Source organism: Triturus cristatus, chromosome 3_1, assembly GCF_964204655.1.
Source record: "Triturus cristatus chromosome 3_1, aTriCri1.1, whole genome shotgun sequence".
Taxonomy (NCBI): domain Eukaryota; kingdom Metazoa; phylum Chordata; class Amphibia; order Caudata; family Salamandridae; genus Triturus; species Triturus cristatus.
In genome coordinates, this window is record NC_140583.1 from 209,916,373 (window position 1) to 209,938,074 (window position 21,702).

The following is a 21,702-nucleotide window of genomic DNA, read 5'->3' on the forward strand; positions in this document are numbered from 1 at the left end:
AGCCAAAGTGCAGTCATACGAAGCCACCTAGCGGAAAGCTGGAGCATTGCTCTGTGGCGGCTCCTCTGCTAAAGCAGAGGAGCATCACCGTAAAAAAAAATTATAATAACAGAAGTTATTTCTATTAAAAAACATTTTTTGGGGCCAGGTTGGGCGGGTTTGGGACTTCAGAAACAGCTGGGAGGAGTAGTTGCAACACTCCAAAGTGCGCATGACTGCTTGGCCAGCCAAGTAGTCATGCGCACTTTCCATGTTCCCCAATAGGCTGCATTACATAGCCTGGTGGGGATCCCACCACCGTCTGAGAGCCGAGCCACGGCGCTCAGTCCAATCACAACGCTGCATTGCAGCGCTGTAATTTGCTTAGGGGGGTGTGCTTCCTGGTGATGACAATGGATGACGTAGGAAAGAAGGCTTAGGACTCTCGAACATGACGAAGAGTTAAGAGTTTATTTTTTTTATTTTGTAATTCTCCGCCCTCCCCCGCGATCCCCACCCGCCCCTCCACTCCCATTACCTGTCAGCCGCTATTGGCATTGCTACAGAAAGTCTCTGTATCCAGTCCGGCTCTGGGTGAATTTTATGTTGAGGAAGCTGCTGTTAGAGAATATGCACTAGAAAGTGCATTCACGCAGGTAAGTATTATGTTCATGTTGTTGACCTGCTGTTGACAACAGTCATGTTGTTGACCTAGATGCAAATTTGTATTCTTTCTGATGTGCGCATGAGGAAACCTCGCTCTTATGGTAATTCTTGTAGATGGTTGTCTTTTTTGCTTGGGTGGGATTTGTTTAAGTTTGTTTTTCTGGGTGATAAGGCTTGTTTTCTTGCATAACTTGCTAATGAGTGTTAAATCATCTTTACAAGAGTTTCCACTGCTACGTTTTGTTCCTCTCAGCTTCTACTCATTGATCCTTCCATGGTTTCACTCAATCTCTCATTAATCCAGTGGTCTACTCACTCAGTCATTCATAACACTCACCCATTAAGCTATGCAATCAATCACTCACCCCCATACACTCAGTCATCCATTCATCCATCCATGCATTCACTCATCAATCCAACCATTGGCTCATGTTTGTATTTACCCGCACATCCATGCACAGAGTTGGACGCTCATACTCGTCAATTAAAGAAGAAGATTTTGATGGATATGCTGCTCTTTTTTCTTTCAACTTATTTTTGGTATGGATGAATGCTGCAAACCGTAGTCCTAAAGTCAAACCTAGCAATTTGTTTAATGTATTAACAAAATCTATAATTACAGCCACACTGTAACAAATGAGTTTAACAGTTACTCACCATAACATGCATCAGGTACAGGAGGCACTAAAACAAAACAAATAAAAATCAGGAATTCTTACACTTCAGAATACAAAATAGACAAAAACAACATCAATCCTAAGAATCAGTATTACACTACTACAACACAAAACACATTAATTGGATGCAGGCAATATTCCAGATCTGTGTAGATACAGTCTACTCATTCCAAATTGTTGTATATGAATAATGAGTAGTCTTTTATCAAAGCTGTAGCTCATTTTACTTCCCTTATTAGAATGATATGCTGAGTCAACCTTTCAGGAACAGTTATTGTTGTATGTTTTTAGGCACAACAGCTTCTGGTCTGCACTTGGCCAAATGTGTTTGAATGGGATGCATTCACAATCAGAGTAATGCACCCCCAGGGTCATGCGGTCTTAAGTATAACCAATAATGGAATAGACCAAACAACCACAGTTTATGTTATTGCTCAGGTCGAAAAAACACTTGTGTTTATTTTTGTGCTACAGAAATTGTCATTGTTTTTAACTTTTGATAACTGCACACCAGAAACAATTGCTTTATGGCATATGGATAATGTCTAATGTAATACATAACCATATTATGGAAAATGTTTTAAATATCTCATGCTTAAGGAAAAACTTGTAATAATATTCTAGATGAGAAACTACCCCACTCCCCCGATTATAAAACAGCCAGAGCATGAGCTTTGAATCCTCTAGAAAAGTAACATTCCTGGACAATTTTCAACTACATCTACAATAACCTTGGGACCCACATAATGAATTGATTTATGTGGCACAGCTGTATTCCTGCAGCAGCCTGCTGAGAATGGGCCACTTCAAAATCATATGAAAATTATGTGAGGACAATAGCTTCGATTACTTCTGAATAGGGTGCTAGGATATGTGAGCAACCCGTAAATGGGTAACGGAGTGTGTGAGCCACTAAGTGGCTTCGACAAGTAGACAACGCTTAGATCTGGAGAGTCGTGCGAACAGAGGAGGCGGGTGAACAAGACGTGGATCTTCGACAGATTCTCACGGAAGTCAAGGCCAGCTTGAAAACAATTGACTCCAAATTTGACTTGCTCTCTTCACGCCATGACCACGTTAAAAAGAGGGTAGACACACATGATGCAAGACTTGATCATTTACAAAACTCGTGTGTCAGATATGGCCGATCTCCAAGCTGTCTCGAAGGAGCATCTCCTGCGCATGGACAGAGTGCTAGAGCTACATCCGTCAGTACTCCAACCGTACTTCCAACAGTGGGGTCATCCAGAGATAGACCTATTCGCCACAAACGAAAACGCAAAATGCCAAAGCTTTGCCGCCAGGTTCCCACATCCACAGTCGCAGGGCAATGCGATATGGATGAACTGGTCCGGCAGATTTGCGTACGCTTTTCCCCCAACGCCATTAATACCGCTGGTGGCACGCAAACTGCGACAGCACTCACTGACACTCATCCTAGTTGCTCCCACATGGGCGCACCTCTACCGATGCAATCTGGCATACACCTCAATACGTATTCATTTGACCGCAATAGCAGCCTATCTCCAGAACAGGCAGCACCTCTCTTTATTCAGAGTGCCTGCCATCAGAGCTTTCTTGGAGGGCCTTAAACGAGTAATTCCCCCAAGACACCCACCAGCACCAGTGTGGAACCTCAACTTGGTCCTCACCCGACTGATGGGCCCACCCTTCGAACCTCTACACTCATGTGAGATTCAATTCCTCACCTGGAAAGTAGCTTTCCTAGTGGCAATCACTTCGTTAAGAAGAGTTAGTGACCTCCAGGCACTAACCATTCAAGAGCCCTTCATACAGGTTCACGCAAACAGGGTCGTACTACGTACCAACCCCAAATTCATGCCTAAAGTTATATCGCAGTTCCACATGAAACAAACTATTGAACTGCCTGTTTTCTTTCAGAATCCACAAAATGTCGCTGAAAGAATGCTCCATACACTAGATGTCAAAAGAGCCCTCATGTACTATATAGACAGAACTAAAGACTTTAGGAAGACAAAACAACTTTTCGTTGCCTTTTCTCCACAACACAAAGGCAACGCCATCTCCAAAGCAGATATAGCCAGATGGATCGTTAAATGTATTCAAATTTGCTATCAAAAGGCTAAACGCACATTAACGATTCCCCCACGAGCCCACTTAACACGTAAGTTAGGGGCATCCATGGCTTTCCTGGGAAACATTCCTTTACAGGATATATGTAGAGCAGCCACATGGTCCACTATACATACATTTACCAAACACTATTGTGTAGATGTACACTCAAAACAGCAGGCAGCTGTAGGACAGGCTGTTCTCAAAACTCTTTTTCAGACCGCTGCAGCTGGCACTGGTGGCCGCCGCTAATAGGAGGTACTGCTATAAATTCTATGCACAGATATGGCGCCGGGGAGGAGGGTGGGCGATATGAATGTCAGCAGCCCACATGCCTCGAACTGAATATGCTACTTACCAGTATGCATCTGTTCTTGGCATGTAGGGCTGCTGACATTCATATCGCCCACCCTCCTCCCCGGCGCCTGTAGCAGCTGCAGCTCTCAGAATTACTGTATAGCATGGCCATCACTTTCTGTATCTACTCCATCACTGCCACAATGGCGAAAAAAACAATCTGAGGATGCCCATGCGCACTGTGGTCCAGGGGAGGAGTCACCTATCTCAGGATACTTCGAAGACTCTTCCAGGACAACAACGTGCAAACATCCGGACCCAACACTAGGCGGCGATCTATGCACAGATATGAATTCAGCAGCCCACATGCATCGAACACATCAACATTTTACTCACGTTTTACTCAGGTGGTACAGGCAGCTCGCCAGGACTTTCTACCTGTCAAGAGGATGCTTCAACAGGCAGGCATACAATATGCCCTCTTGTAGCTCAAGATCTCTCATGAGGGCATGTCGCACTATTTTACAGATGCTAAGTAGGCCCTGAAATTTGCCAAATAGAAAGTCAAACCTAACCGTTGCCCGGCAGCCTCGCCGCACTCCTCAACTGGGGCGTAGCTTAGTGATAACGACTGATGTCTCCGGGATCATGCAATACAGACGCCTTGCTGATTGGGGTGGGGGGCGGGGTGAAAGCGCCTCCTTATTAATGTGCACTGTCCTCCCAGGGGTGTTTACAATGTATTGCTTTGTAGTGTTATTATGGGGTATTTCTATACATATACTTCAATGCTTACAGCTAGTCTAGACCTCCTATGGATTCATCGCTCGGCCACCCGGCCTCTGTGGCGGATTGTCAGCTTACATGGAATGTGCGCGGGCTCAATGATGGCTGAAAGGCTCAACTGGTGCATGCTTACCTTATTAGACACAAAGTCAATAACTGATGCCAACAAGAAACCAATCTGGCTAAGGATTCAATCTGTGGCCTGTTATAACGAGGGTGGGGGGTCATATACTCCTCGATTTTCTCCAATTATGCCTGGGGATTACTATTGTAGTTAAAAAGGGTCTACCATGGCAGACACTGGTCGGAAACCCTTTACCAATATCCTCTAACATTGTCTGCTATATACAGGCCCAAACTGATGACCCTGAGTTTTTTTTACAATAGTATGGCCTTTCAGCTCCTACATCAGTCCCAGTACCATAGTATGTGGTGGAGATTTTAATGTCCCATTAGACGACTCCCAGGACAGGTTCGGCTGTTCCCAGCGCCGTCGAACCTCAGCGGCCAAAACTTTATACACGATTATCTCTGACAATCACCTTACAGATATGTAGTGTTCTGTACATCAGATGCGTGTGAGGGTACCTATCTTTTTGCACACCATAATGCTTGGCCCAGATTCGACTTCTGGTTGACCACTAAAGATGTGCGACAATGGACAACATCAATAGCTCATCTGCTACATACTCTCTCTGATCATCATGTCCGTGTTGCTTGCCATACAAATATCCTATACCCTCACATGCGCATTCACTTAGCATCTTCCACCTGGTGCACTGCGCGTCGCAGCCTTTAAAGAAGAAATAAGGGCGGCCATCATTGAATTCTTTGAGCAAAACATTGGCTCCGTCGACTCTCCCTCTGTCTTATGGGAGGCCTTCAAAGTGGTCGTCCAGGGCATATGCATAGCTAAGCAGAATGGAATTCTCAGAGCTATCCGTGGGTCACTCACCAAACTGGAAACCGATATAGGTGCCCTAGAATCAGACCTTTTCCACTCCAACAATCCAGCCACGATGGCTGCCATTCGGGACACGATGACTGAATACCAAAAGGAAGCGACACACAAAACACAATTTTTAGTCAAAGAAACACAGGACATACGCTATGGAGAGGCTGGACTGCTCCGGCAGCCTCATGCCTCTTGCCTCTTATGTTTCAAAGCTTTGAGATCCGGAGGGCCCTCTTCTCCATCTGAACTCCGGCATATCATGGCTACCTTTAACACCAGTCTATATTCTGCCACTCCAGTGGAATCCTCCACAGACCTACAAGTTTACTTGGACACCATACAGTTGGTCTGGTTATCTAATGCCCAATGGGAATTCCTGAACTCCCCTATCACAGTGGAGGAAATAACCCAGGTGACTGCAAGTCTGAACACGGACAAGGTTCCTGGCTTAAACGGACTAACCACAGCCTTCTACAAAAATATTACCAGATCCTAGCCCCGAGGCTTCTTGACATTTATCGGGATGCCATAGAAGCAGGGTCCCGTCCTCCATCTTTGAGAGAGGCTGTTATAGTTGCACTACTTAAACCGGATAAACCATCAGACCAATGCGACTCCTATCAGCCCCTATCCCTCATGGTAAACATCGTTTACAGCGAAGTCGATACAACGCATGCCATTACAACGCGGTAATTACAACGACTGCGTTGTTACATCACATATCATTACAATGCAAGTTGTTGCAACGACTTGCTCTAGGGGGCAGAAGGTGTTGGATTTAAAATACCTACTGTTGCACAGACTGGAGTTGCAATAGTAAATTAAACTAATCCAAACTCCAGCGCCTCCCCCCCTACAGCAAGTCGTTGTAATGACTTGCGTTGTAATGGTATGCATCATAACATGTTCATTGTAATGATCGCATTGTTATGGCATGCGTTGTAAACGAGTGCGTTGTAATGTGTATTATTCATCCCTCATCAATACCGACAATAAAATCTTTACAAAGGATTTGACAAACCGGCTGCTGTTGCTGCTACCAGCAATGGTGCGACCAGGCCAGTCTGGTTTTATTCCGGGAAGGTCGACTTCCCATAATCTCTGAAGTCTCTTTGCAGTAATGCATCGCCTACACCCACATGTCACCGCTGCTGCCGTATTACTGGATGCTACAAAACCATTTGATTCATTAGAATGGACATACCTTTTCCCACTGGTTGCGGAGGCTGGGACCAGGTGCCAGATTCATTGCACAGGTTCAACTTCTATACACCCTTCCCACAGTCCGCTTATGGCTCAACAGCCTCATCTCTGACCCATTCAGGGCCACAAGAGACAGGAGTGTCCACTCTCCCCCCTACTGTTTGCTGTGGCCATGTAGCCCCTCGCCGTGCATCTCCGGCAAAACCACGCAAATAGAGGCATAGGCTTTGCATCACAAGGTCTGGTTGTATCACTTTATGCAGATGACGTTACCCTTTATCTCCAGGACCCGCAAACCAACCTAGTCCCCTTAACGCAAATTCAGAAACTATTCCAACATACAAGTCAATTGGGCCAAATCTGTTATCTTTCCTTTGACAGAGAAGACCCAGCCCTTTCCCACAGAATATCCGTTCAACCAAATATTTGGGCATATGAATCATCAGGAACCCTGAAGAACTGTGGCGGGCGAACTACGAAGGACGATGGACTGGTAGGAAGGCCGCATTCTGGTATAGTCCAGGTTATCACGGTCTATGGCCAGCTGTATCACCTCGGCCAAAATGGTTATTTTTCCCAAATTCCTCTATTTGTGAATATTCCAATGCCCCTCACTGCTAGCTTTCACAAATGAATACAGTCCAACTTAATTACATTGGTATTGGCTGGACGGCAACTTCATGTTAGTACGAAATACTCACACTACCACAGGCCTAGGGGGGCATGGGTGCCCAGGATATGCATCTCTACGCCCTGTGTGCTCAGGCTCAATATCTGCACTATTAGGTTCACCCCACGCCGTTTCAATCGCATGTAGCAATTGAACTTGCTAGGGCGTAAGCATGGCAACACACCCCAGCTCTATTCCTACCATACAAGGCCCCTAGGTCTGAGATTGACACCACACACTGCTTGCGTTGGGCATGGGACGGGCTCCGAAGGCGTGCCGGCACCCCGATGCTGCAAGCTCCGGCTGTCTCTGTAGTCAATCACCCATTACTACCACTGCAGCACGACAAAGGGGCAATAGGTCGAGCAGACAGATTAGGTAATCGTACTTTTGTAGATCTGTATTCCAATGACCACTTTCATCCTCCCTCTGAGGCCACATCTTCGCCTGCCCGCGCACTGCTTGACACTCTACTCTACTTTCAGCTGTGTGCCACCTATCGCACGATACACAAGGCTTTCCACATTACACCACACGTCTATACCAACACATCACAGCGTGAACTAATAACACGCCTCTATCTCCACATGCAGCAGTCCGCTCCAACACTGGTCCCAAAGGCTCACGAAGCCTGGAGCTCGGATCTTGATACTCCTTTAACTGATGCCCAGTGGACTTTCTGCTGCAATCAACTTGAAATGCCATACCCTAACTATCAGCTCCGCCTCATACATTTCAAATTCCTGCATCATCTATAACGTACATCCCCACACAACTGCTGCTGATGGGGCTTATCCGAGATTCTGGCTGCTGCGCGCCCCACGCAGACTTCATACATCTAGCTTGGAACTGCCCTGAGGTTGCAAACGTTTGGACCAGGGTCTTTCATACATTGGGGGAAGTCACTTATACACTCATCCCTCTATCGCCAGCTAGTGGACTGCGTGGATATGTAAAAGAGGTACCGCAGGCTTCTTGCAGACTAGCAGCTATGATGCTCCTACTAGCTAAACGCAGGGTTGTAATGCACTGGGGATGGTTGAGGGCCCCAACAATCTAAGAGAGGCTCACTGACACAGTATACGGTCATGAACAACTCTCTGTGTTCTGGATGCTTATGCCACAGAGCTCCCAACCTAGAGATATTTGGGAGCCTTTTACCTCTTATCTTTTGCAAAGTGACCTGGCCTCCCCCAATAAGGTGGAACACTCCTCTACAGTTGTGCATACTACTTTGTGAGTCATATCCTTTTAACTAATAGAGATGTATGTCGGGCCTGCAGGCCCTCTGTATAATAATTAACGCATATGAAGACGTAGTCTATGACTGCTGACATTAGCCTGCAACACACTGTATATGTTACAAGAATGTAAAAGATTTAGCCCTTTGCACTGTCCGGCACCACATATACCCGCTATGCACATTTGATTGCAATATGTGATTGTCTCACTTTGATGTCATGCTGTAGCTTTGTATACTGCCATCTTATTATAAATAAAATATTTTTTGAAAGTATGGATCAGAAGAACAGCCTCCAACTATTCTAAAGTGACCTGAGGGAAGAACTCAAAGTGGGCATGTCCAAGGGCCACTCAAAACACATCTTAACTCACAAATTGCTGCCCTTCAAACCCATTTGGACAAGACTAATGGACGCAGAGGACAAAGTAGAATGTCTATAATAGTCTGAGATATCCCAGCTCTATTCACAAAAGGACACTAATACTGCTATAGACAAGGCAATATTCAAGTGAGAGCCATAAAGGAGGGAGTGAAGGACACCAACTTTGAGACATTCCTGGTCGGCATGTTCTCAATAGGGCTAGGAGAAGGCCATCATTCACTTTGTTTAGAAAGAGGGCTCAGAGTAAGCAAACAGCAATTGGAAGAACTCTAAAGACCTAGAGACATTCTTGCTAAATTTCATAGCTACAAGTTCAAATAATGGGTCTCGCAGGCCTCAAGAAGGAGATACACAATTGGCTTCCAGAACTTTGAATGTTCTATTGGAAAAATGTACCAGGAATTTTGGGTAAGCCTGGAACTCAGTGCAGCGAGGAGAAAAATGGCATATGAGAGCAAAGAGAAACAACACAATATGATGTAGGTCTCATACGATTAATACCTTCTTGGTTTTTACTTTTCACCTGTCGGGGATGGGATAGCAGGTGAGAATTAAAAAGGTGACCCCTGCAGTCTGAGACAAACTGATATCTACTGACTTGTCCTTTTTGTCACGAGGAACCTGGAATAATTAAATTGACCATACATACACCTTGTGACTTATGACCGGCATATAAAAGCTATATATGCTGACTGTATCTTTACTTTCAACCATGGCATATTATCAGGATACAAATAACTACAGTGCAACAAAGTTTTCCCTATTTCTCTGGCTCCACGTGATTCCCGTCTAACTGGGGAGATTCACACTTCGCATTGCCTCAGGATTCTACATTTCTTAATGTTACAGTTCATATTATTGTCGATATGTTTGGGGTAGCAGCTGGATGTATTGGGAAAAACAGAAGACATTGTTTCATTGTTTGTTGATCCACGATAGAGGGGACTATCCACAAAAGAGGACTGAGAGACCAGGCGGTGGCATGATGGAGGATCTCATTATTCACAACATGAACATAACCTAGAAATACCTGAAACGTGAGCTGGTTTCATTAGATATGAAAGAACTATAATGAGCAAAAAAGGGAACAAATATTGGGGACTACTTTTGCGAAAGGGAGATTTTATATCATAACCCTACAGGAAACACACCAATGAAAACAAGATGAGGCACATCTAAGACCCACATGCATATCAGAGCTGACCAGAAGGAAACATAATTGTGTCTTCACAGATCACTGGGTTTTACTCCTGTAGATCACAAATCGAGGGAGGGACAATCCGTCATGGTTTGTAGGCTAATACCTGGGATACATTAGCCACGGCATATGCTCCAAATGTAGGTCAGGACAAATGAACACATTGCCCATCTGTGTGGAAGGGAATCTCATTATGCCTGGAAACTTCGATCTAATCTGGTACGTGATGAAGGACAGATTTGGTGTGGCTGCAACTCAGAGGGGCCTTCTCCAAAACTTTTAAGAAGGCATTACAGACCTTATAATTGCAATGCCTGCAAAGGTAAAATAATACAGATCAAATGAACTATACTTTCTTTTCTCACAGCCATACGGTACACTCACAAATAGACTATTTACTTGAAAACAACCCATTAATGACTTTAACGCATGATTCTAAAATACATCTGTAGGAAGCTGGCTCTGTATATACTATACCAAAGTAAGATATAGTGTGCATAGAGTCCAGGGAGTGCCCAGAGGTATAGCAGAGGCTTAATTAGGTAAGTACTAACAGCTCTCTTTATGGTAGTGTGGGCGAGCAGTTAGGCTTAGCCAGGGGGTGTGTTGAGCATTTATTGTATTGAGACCGATTCAATAAGTATAAAAAAAGGTATACTTATGTCTTATTTTTAGAAACAAGCAAGACTTGGCACAGATAAGTAAAATAACATTTCTCAAATGCAAGACTGTTCAAGGAAATGCAATTGGGGTTGAATTTGCAATTGCTACAGGTTTGTATCACTTGGAAATGCAGTTTGAATTACATAGCAATTACTTTCCATTACTCTTGGATCACTTTTGGATTACTATGAGAATTGGGGGTGGTATGCCTAGATAACACACCTTAGGTTTGTGCAATACAAGGCAAGTACGACTTTTTATACTTTGCAATTGAGTTCACTTTTCCCCATACAATAACAGTGCCACACTTAAAACATTTTGAGGTCCAAAATCTACCAACATGGGTTCCTATGGAGAAAAGTGGTTATTGGATTTAGAGGTAAATCCTCGACTTATGAGCTGGAGTTTGAGGGGGTTAGGACAAAGGTTCCCCTAAGTCTAGAAGGGTACTCAAGTTGCACCACCAGCGGCACTGGGACAGCCAGGTGCAGAGTGCAGGGGCCCAATATCAACCAATGGGACTAAGGGACCTTCGGTTAGGGACTGCTTGCGAGCAGGCACCTCGGTGTGGGAGCAAAGCTCCTGGGGTGAAGATCTTGGGTTCAGAAAAGAGGCTGCAGGCCCGGGCAGGGAGACTTCCTGAAGGCGACCACATGCTGGAGAGGTAAGCTTGGATCTTGGGGGATGATTGGACACCGTTGGTGGGGTCAGCCAAGTCCGGGAGATGTCTTTTGGCAATGGATTCTCCTGACCACCTATGGTTGTGGTCCACTTCTTAAAACTGCTTTGGTCGCCGTCGTGGTTTTCTTACCGCCTTCGGTAGCAGTCAGGGGGAGCCCTTCAGGTTGAGGCTACAGGTGTCGTTTCGGAGCTTGTAGCAGGTCTGGGGTCAACAGATCCTAGATCAGAACCAGTGGGAGCCAGTTGCTGGGGGCAGCAAAAGGCAGGGACAACTTCCAAAGCGGGCAGGCCTTTGAAGCTTCCTCTTTCGTGGGCCCAGACCATCCTGGGGAGGAGGTATGACACCTCTACCCAGGAAGGGCTTTGTTTCTGGACCCAGAGAGTGGAGGTTCACTACCCAGGGGTCCAGAAACCTGTCTGGTGGTGGCAAATGGCTGGCAGCCATTTAGAACCACACCAGGGCTGGTCGATTTTCAGGGGGCATCTCTAAGATGCCCTCTGACTGCATTTTACATTAAATCCTACACTGGCATTAGTGTGGGTTTAATTTGCCGAGAAGTTTGCTACTAAACTTCCTAATTTTTAGTAAAGTCATTATGGAGCTCTGGAGTTCATAATGAACTCCCAGACCATATACTCTTAATGGCTTTACTAAATTTACAGTGTCTAAGAATGGACTTAGACACTGTAGGTGGACAGGGCTTATTCCACTGTACCCTTTCCTTAGTGCTAGTGCACTCTGCTAGAGGGGTGACTTACATAGGCCTCAGGCAATGGTTTGCAGGCATGGGCAAACAAGGATGTGTGCCATGTCCACCCTTCACTTTTCTCTGCACCAACACACGCAGCCTGCAGTGGCAGTATGTGCTTTTTCAGGTGCAGGGCCTCTAAGGGTGACAAAACAGGTGCTGCAGCCCTTAAAGGCCTTCCCTGGTCACAGTGCCCGTGGTACCCATGGCTTACCTGTGGCCAGAGATGTGCCAATTGTGGATATTAAGGTACATTCTTTGGAAAGATCACAGGCCCTGGGAACCTGATTGGCAGGGGCCCAGGGTACATCAAGTTGGGTTGCATCAGATGTCAGGCAAAAAGTGGGGGGTAACCATGCAAAAAGGGGCACTTTCCTACAACATCTAATAGAGCTTCCAGATCATGCAACCATATAGCTATCTTTCCGATGTAATCACCAAACCAACCCATCAGAAAACAGATATTTTGTTACACAGTACCCAGATATCCAGCACTAATAGCTGACCCTCAAAACCCCATCACACAGTACCTTCAAATGAATACTCTGGATGAGGTGAACAAAATATGTAGTTGGGATGACATACAGCTGGGCCTTCAAGGTAAATGTACTGTTACACTAGATAACTTAAAAGGAATGAGATGCGCAGTAAAAGACCTACTTGAAGAGGAGCACACAAAAACTGAACAGGAATAGAAAACAACTTCAACACAGGCCTTTTAAGGAAATTCCCAACGATAAGGGGTAAACTGAATGCTACTGCTACCATTTAAAGGTGAGCTGACACGGTTGAGTCTAAAGACAATGACCTATGATCAATGTACCATTGTATGGACTCACCTATTGGGGCAACTAAGACAGAAATTAGAAGTGGATATATAGGGAACACATACTCTCAAATGGACAAACCACATTGTCTGAATAGGATAGATTAGATAATGGCGATAATAATATACTGAACTAAACTTAGCCGACCCCCCACTAGTAGAGGAACACATATCCCCTAAACAAAGTAATGCCCATTACAGGACTCAAACTCCTAACTGCCATCAAATCTATTAAAATACACAAAGCAACCAGCCCAGGTGGCTACACTGAATGTTTTTACAAACCCTTTGCTTTCACTTTGGCACCACAAACCTCTTTAAGAGTAGAATGGGGAGACTAATATCTCTTTCCTATTACAACTAGGTAAACATGTCGTCATATGCCTTGTATAGTCCAATGGCACTACTTGTTGATGCTAAACTATACACCAAGATATTGAATAATAGACTAAAATCTCTTCTCTCTGGTGTATTCAAACTTGACCGGTCTAGTTTATCACGGGTAGGTAAGCACATGATAACAATTGCTGCATAATCACATACATCGAAAAAAGCAAGAGGAAAGCATCAGCCACTACCTTGATTTCATTAGATGCTGAAAAGGTGTTCAGCAGAGTGAACTGGCAGTTTAAGACTCTAAAGGTATCTGGATTTAGGCCTGGGTTTATATCCACGGTGAAGGCAGGATATTATGCTCCCACCTCAATGGACTCACTAAATGGCAGAGTATTAAGACTCCTCTGACTGCGAAGACGCCCATGTCAAGGATACCTCTTGTCTCCATTGTTCTTCATTTTCAGTATCTCACTCTTTGCAATACAAATTAGAGTATATGATGAGATAAGACCAATACTCTTTGGGCAAGCTGCACATAAAATCACATTATTTGCAGACTACATATTGCTAACACTGACCATGCCTGGCACATCCAAATTACAACTATAGTTGCAATTAACTGCTTACACCCACCTGCCGCACTGGCTTTGCAGTCCCAGTTACTTTTTATATGGACTAGCCATTTAATTAAATACGCAGGAGTTACCTCGGCCCCCATCACACCTTTGCAAGGCAAATTACTCAACAATTCTTACCTTCATGTGCAATAGTTATTGTAGATGGTCGCCACTTTTCCTCTCTTGGACAGAATAAATACAGTAAAGAGGAATATACTGCCCAAAATGCTATATCTTTTCTAGGTGCTCATAACACTAGTACCACATTTTTTTTTAATTAAGCTTAAGAAGAGGATGTTGAATGTCACTTGGTAATCAGGCTAGTTTTGCATACAAACCACTATGTCAGCCTAATATTCAGTGAGGATTAGCACTTCTGAATTTCAAGACATACCATAGAGCAATGAAACAGCACATTGTACATGACTGGTCACTCAGGAAACAGATATTGTGGCCACAAATGGATAGGGCAGTGGCGGGCAGGGCCCTATAGAACTTAGTGTGGAAACCCAAATAAGAAAGTATGCTGAATGCATATATTAGCACTCATACCAAAAGAACACTAACCGTCTGGTATAACCCTCTCCGCATACTCCCAATCACTTCAATCATGCCTTAACACCAGCTCTAATACTAGGGCATTTAAACAAACGGAGGCAGGGGCTATTTCGGATGTGGCAGAGATATGAGGTCCTATTCTTTGAAACATGTAAAATACAATTTGATTTTGACAAAACAGAAATATACCACCTATGCTCAATTACAGTTGGTAATGAACCCTACTACTAAGGAAGCTAATATTCAAGATCTAACCCCAACTGAAAAGTTTGTGAAAACAGACCTGCACAAAAGGACAATCTATGCTTTATATACAATACTCTTGGAAGCCCCACCCAATCTACAACATCAATGTGAAGATGGAAGGTGACCAATGTAGGATACTGTGGCAAGATATTTCTCTTAACTCTAATAACATACTAGGCAGAAAGGCCATTACAAGGTTGCATTCGAATGGCACTTACGTGCAGCCAAATTGAATGCATTTTATCCCCCAAGTCACAGCCTTATGGTGGAGAGGATGCAGCCTCTTAGCAGACTTTGAACAAATACGGTGGGACTGCCCACAGATTGAACCATTTTAAATTTGTCATTCGGAATCCTCGCTCTCCGACCTTAAAATACAAGACTACAGTTGACGCCTGATAATGTGGAACTGCTTGGGAGCTCTGGAAACCATCTTGCCTTTATACTGGAAGAAGAAATGCCTTCCCACTCTGTGGCGTCAAGCTTATGGAATGTATTGATAACAGAGAGGCAATTTCTGACCGATACAAATGATTTGACATGATATGGGGCCCAAACAAACAAATCTATAGGAGGGTAGTCCTTATATTGAGTTCCCTATAGACTAAACATTGGGAATGCGGGACTAGACACATTCACACCCAGCTTTATATGTAACATTAAGTTCTCACAGGATAAACAAGTACACCATTCCCTTTACACAAAATGAGATGTTTCTCCGATATTGTTTGGAAAGACAGGATTGATAGGGCGAGGGGAGAGATTAGTTGGGAAACAAACATATCAAATATACTTGAAAATGCTACAATGGTCTTCTTTAGAAATTGTACCACTTTGCAATTTCAAAATACGGAATTCCTAATAGAGATTCAATATACATAGGTATAGTGTTTCTGGTTTTTGGATTAACTGAAAAAGACCAATTACAAGGTGAGCAAATGAAAACTTGAGATATATGAGGGAAACAACTCATTTTTCTATGCCTTCTGCCCAGGCCAAGACTGCTTCGGCATATACTCACTTAGATAGGAGCCTGTATCATGACCAGGGTCAAGGGAGGGTCGATTTTATGGGTGCCTGAAGAAATATTGGAGGGATAGAGATAATTCTGCTCGGAAACAAAAATGAGCATTAAAATACCAGGTATGTTGGCCAGTTACGGCATTTGCAGAAGCCCGTCAATACAGGAGGTGGGGCTTCTACAGGAACTAGGTAGCGCAGGGAGAGGGATTGTATATGAACTGAAGGGGTTGTGCTTCTCTTGGGGCCAGGCAGAATAAGCATGGACCAAAAGCTTAAACTAGAACCCTTTTAGCTCGTCGCTCTGTCACGCCTTACAACAACCTCCCATCACTGCAGACCTAGTAATATCACTCTTTATACTGCTCATAAGCAATCAACCTTTTGTAAATGAATACACACAATTGACTTGGTGTTTGCAATTGCTTAAGGTGGATATGTAACCTCTAGCAATGTCTCGGTCAACAAAAAACTCTCAAGCATTTGCCAAACAATTGATTTTTACAAAGATTTGCAATTCAAGTACTCAGTAACTACTTATTAACAATGTATTTGTACACTTAATACTCTAGATAAAAATGAGGTTCATCAAAAGGAAAAATTAGCCCTAACACTTACCCACGGGACAAGAGTGACTTAAAGAAGTCCTTTGAGCAATTTCGTCATCTAAAAAACACATACAAACAAATAGACAGGTTAAGAAAATTTAGCAATATCAGGTACTGTAAATAACAAACACTAAACTGCCGGTCATGCAGAAGCCAACACTTCACACACATAAGCATGAAGATAGTATAGCACTGTGCCCTGATGGTGAAGCAATGCATTGCCATGCACGAGAAACAATTTTATGAGCAAATTAGTTGCTCATGTATGAAAGTAAGTGGGAATTAGGAGTGCTGTAGGGGTACAGCTTCTGACATGGTTAGTCCTCACCCCAAAGACAACATGTGCAGGAACAGATATTGAAATTCTTTATCTCTTTGCCCTTGAAGCGAATTGTATATAGAGTCTGACTTTACACTGAGTAATGCAGGTTTATTCTGGATGCAGAAAGCATGTCTGCATTACTTACCGGTAATTGTATTACTCTGAGTCCTATTTCTTCACTTGCAGCCACTGCATGTGAGGATCTCCTGCCTCACAGACATCCGTCCCACGTAGTTAAACTCAATAAACGGCCCTCCACCTGGCACATCTCTTGTTAGTAACAAGCTCCAACCAACAACCACTGTCAGTTGTATGATAGGGATGGTGAGACAGGCCATGGCTGCAAGCGAGGGAATAGGACGCAGAGTAATGCATTCACCAGTAAGTAATTCAGACATTACCGCCTCGTCCACTCCCTCACTCTCAGCCATTACATCAGAGAAGTTGCAAGTAATAAACCATAACAACTGACAATGCCTGCTGAACACACAAATTAAAAGGATTCCCCCATTCCTTCATAGAAGCAATATACACGATGGCCAAATACATCATTTATACATTGGACTTTAGCAAGTCTATAATGGTTTGTAAATGTCGTGGAATCAGCCCATGTCGCAGTCCCGCAAATGTCTCCAATTGAAGCCTTCTGCAGCTCTGCCACTGTAGAAGCCAAGCTCTGGGTAGACCTACCCTGAACCAAGAACAGGGGAACCTAGCCCTGCATCTCATTATCTTTAGAGACCAACAACCATGTCCATCTACTCAATGTAGCTGTAGTTGGTACTTCCCCTTTCCTAGCAAGGCCAAATGTCGCAAACAGACTCCACCTTACGAAAGGGTAGAACCTTTTGTAGATAAACCAGAATTGCTCATCTGTCATCCAGGCAAAGCAATCTTTCTTCCTCCATATAACTCAGAGAAGGTATAGTTTCTTACCTGTAACTCCAGTTCTCTCCAAAGGGGTACTTTCATGATACTCATAAGTGTTGAATAGTCCCACCCGCCTGCAAGGACCCCAGAGCACTTTTTCCAATATATCTTCTTAAGTGCTGATGTTCGCCTTTCTGTAGTAAGCCCTTGAAAAGTCACTTAAGAAAGTCATAATGCAGCCTATAGGATTAGGCCACAGGGAGCAAACTTATTCATCTTGAAGGAACAAAAGTGGAATATCCAAGGAAACATGCGCCTAATGCATGAACATCTTTGTAAGGTCACAGAAAATATCCTTCACAAACCCTTTTGCTATGAGAGAGAAGGATGAAGACATGCAGGGCAATGTAGCCCATAGGCTGCCATTATAAATAAAGAAAAAGGAGACTGTCTTTCAGAACTGTGTGACCTCCAATATCCCATCATGCTCAGCCAGAGGTAGTTACCTCTGTTTTTAGTAAGCTGTACTAGCTGAATAATAGCGGAGCATGAACGTGTGTCTATTCCACCTGGGATGAGGGAGGATGGCTTATGACTATCATGGAAATACTCCTATGAGAGAACTGGAGTTACATGTAAGAAACTATACCTTCTCTCATAGGGGATTTCCATGTATAGTCATAAGCGTTGAATAGAGTAGCAAGCCCATCCACCCAGAAGCAGTGGAGTAGACAGAAACAATATCAAGATAGATAGCTAAGCAAAGAGATTTCTGAGGGACGACTGTCCCACTTGAGGATCCGTTCTAGCATCAGTCAAGACAGTAATGCCTAGTGAATGTGTGGACTGACCTCCATGTAGCAGCTTTGAAAATATCTGCCAAGGGAATATTTCTCATCAAGGCAGTAATGGCTGTCTTGCATCTGGTGTAGTGTGCTTTGGTTTTGCCAGCAAGAGTCGTATTAGCTAGCTGATAGCAGAATAGGATGCAGGAGACAATCCACTTGGAACGGACTATTTGGAGGTAGCCAGACCTGTGCGAACTGGGCCATAATTGATGAACAATTGTGATTTGTGAATAGATCTGTTTTTATCTAGATCAAATTTTAAAACTCTCTTTACATCAAGAGTGAAGGGCTCTCTCCGCTGGAGTGGATGAATTTTAAAGAAAGTGGCTAACGTATAGTTTGGTAACGTGAAAATAAGAGATAACTTTAGGAAGGAACTTGGGATGGGTCCTCATCACTACTTTAGGAGAGTGGAAGACTTTGTATGGTTCATCGGCAAAATGGGTCTGAATCTCACTTAAGCTACGTGCAGATGTTATAGCCACAAGGAAAGCAATTTTCCCAATGAGATGTTGAAGAGATGCCTTATGCATAGGCTCAAAAGGTGGTAGCATTAGAAGTGAAATAACCACGTTAAGTTCCCATGGAGTAGAGGGGCATCTAACAGGAGGAAAGACCCTTTTTAACCCCTACAGGAAATCTTTAATAACCTTTGATAACCAGAAACCGAAAGAAAGAGGTTTGTGAAGGCCTTTTCCTGTATGCTGTAAGTGTAGCCAAGTGGACTTTGAGGGAAGAAAATTGCAGGGCAGATTTAGCAAGTTGCAACAAATATGGGAGAATGACATCCTCCTGCAAGATGTAAGGTCTATCTGTCTGGATGCAAAATCATCTCCATTTGAAGGCATAGGCAGATCGTGTGGATAGTCACTTTGCTTCCTTTAGAATCTCCATACAGTCCTGTGGTAGCTTCAAGTGGTCATACTGTACTATCTCAGGAGCCATGCTGCCAAATTCAAGGAGGAGAGGTTGGGGTGTGGATGGAGCAACTGGTGAAGAAGGTCCAGAAAGCACAATTGTCTCGGCCACTGTGGTGCGATGAGGATTATCTTGGCTGTTGTTGAGTATTTCAGCAGGACTACCAGGATTGGGGGAATAGGGGGGAAAAGTGTAGAGAAACCATTCGATCCATAGGACATTCCCCAATGACCTTGGATAGTAAAATCTGGCAGCAATGTTGCAGCATTTTTTGTTTTCTGCTGTGGTGAAAATGTCTGTAGAAGGTGTGCCCCACAAGCGGATAATATCTTGCATGACATCTTCGTTCAATTCCCACTCGTGGGTTTTGTCCAGAGCCCTGCTGAGCGCATCTGCTTGGACATTCTGAACGCCTGGAAGATGAGTGGCTGTTATCTTCAGATTCCTGGCGAGGAGCCAGTGCCAGATCGTCTGTGCCTCTTGTGAAAGGGATCTGGACCTTGTTCCCCCCATATTTGTTCAAGAAGTACATGGTGGTTGTATTGGAGGCCATTGAGCCGAGAAAGGAAGGAGACTATGCGGACTGTTGGATGGCACATTCATTGTAGAGTATGACATTTCTGGAGAATGTATAAGAGTCATTCCTCTGAAGCGTGTCAATGGAAGCTCCTAAGTAGTGCAACCTCAGGACTGGTGTTGGCATGAACTTGAGAAAGTTGACTTAGAGACCCAACCGATGTAGGAGATCGCAAGTCTATTTGAAATGTGTTTGGGCTTCTGAGAAGGTGGATGCCTTGATTAGCCAGGTGTCCAGATTAGGGCAGACAAAGATTCTGTGCTTTTGAAGATGTGCTGTCACCACAGCCATACATTTGGAGAACGTCATGGGTGCTGACTTTAAACCAAACGGTAGGATGGCATATTGGTAGGGGTCTTGCCCCACGACCAATATTAGGAACTTCCGCTGCTTCTTTGCAATGGCAAATGGGGTGAAGCTTGACCGAGCAGCAAGATAGCCACTAGATAAAGAAGCTCTGCCGAACATCCGTCAAAATCCTGAACAGGCACCGCATTAACTCCCCACAGTTCCGGGAGAGTCACCGGGAGACCACAGCTGTGACAACATAGAGGAGCTCCCGATCCCAGGAGACCTGTGCGAGCAACGAACTTGCTGGGGCTGCCAGAGCGCCCGACTGGGCCTACCTCGTGACGCTGCAGATGGCCATTTGCAGCTTGCGCGCCGGACGAGCTGGGATGCGGCTTGTATACCAGTGCTCCTCTGAACTATGAGCGGGGGTCCCCCCAGTTGTTGAAGGGACAGGCCTCAGGGAGTTGTGAGGTGCCGGGACTGCTACTGCTTCTGCAGTGGAGCAAATGAGAGGCACGAGTGGGACCCACCCGCTGACGGCCAGATCTGAACTGCCAGTGAGTGTGCCGACCCAGGCCTACCGCTGTGCGGCCTTGTCATGCATGCGAGACCGCTGTGACCAGAGTTGCACAGGAAGTGTCCTGGCTGCGGACACTCGCTGGACCCTGGGGTCTGCGGGGCAAAGCAGGCCAGGCCCAGGGCATTGAGAGGACATTGTCGATAACCCCAGATCAACACACTGGTCCAAGGGGGAAGACCACCTGCCTGCTTGTGACTCTGCGGGCGCTGGATGGGATAGCTGTGCAGGGAGGCGTGGCCTTGCACTAGCAGGGTGAAACTACCTTACGAGCACCACGATAGCTTTGGGACTGGTAGGGCCTCTTGCCGCGGGCTTTAAAGCAGGGAGGTCGATTCCCGGTCAGCCAACGCACTGATACAATCGTCCTGCTACATTTCCCTGCCATCTCCTGGGCACTTGACAAAGGGGGCCTCGTCAGACCCTGGAGCCTGGGACTAACCAATCAGCACATCAGTTTCTGAGCCCAGCATTGCACAGTCAGCGAACCCACTGGACCTGGGCCTGCTCGTGCCCCCCCCGTTCGGACTCGGGGTGTGGCGGGGCCTGATGAGACGCAGACTCACTACCTAGTTACTACATGCAACGGGCGGAGGAGCCCTGAACGCTCTGTTTGTGCTATATGCAGGGAGACCCTTGGCACACCCATTGCTACGATGCTGACTCCTAGACAAATATGGACAAGCAAGACGCCAGGCTGCCCAAGCTCACTTTTGAGGACAAATGCTCTACTCTCCATGCTGACAAGGAGATACATCCGGAAACTCCCTCGGAGACCTTACCAAGTGGCAATACGCAAGATACCGATATTAAATAACTGTTAATTGATGTCAAAACAAGCCCTA

General features: G+C 44.9%; 1 protein-coding gene across 3 annotated transcripts in view; it reads right to left on the reverse strand.

Annotated features, from left to right (window-relative positions):
- LOC146859938 (mucosa-associated lymphoid tissue lymphoma translocation protein 1-like) overlaps positions 1–21,702 on the reverse strand; it is a 1,299,471-nt gene that overhangs the window by 423,220 nt on the left and 854,549 nt on the right. For all 3 annotated transcript variants that reach the window (XM_085643681.1, XM_085643683.1, XM_085643682.1), the window contains 2 exons: positions 16,465–16,512; positions 1,303–1,329 (listed from right to left, as the gene is read on the reverse strand). In XM_085643681.1, the coding sequence (XP_085499807.1) occupies positions 1,303–1,329; positions 16,465–16,512 (75 nt within the window). The remainder of the gene's footprint in view (positions 1–1,302; positions 1,330–16,464; positions 16,513–21,702) is intronic.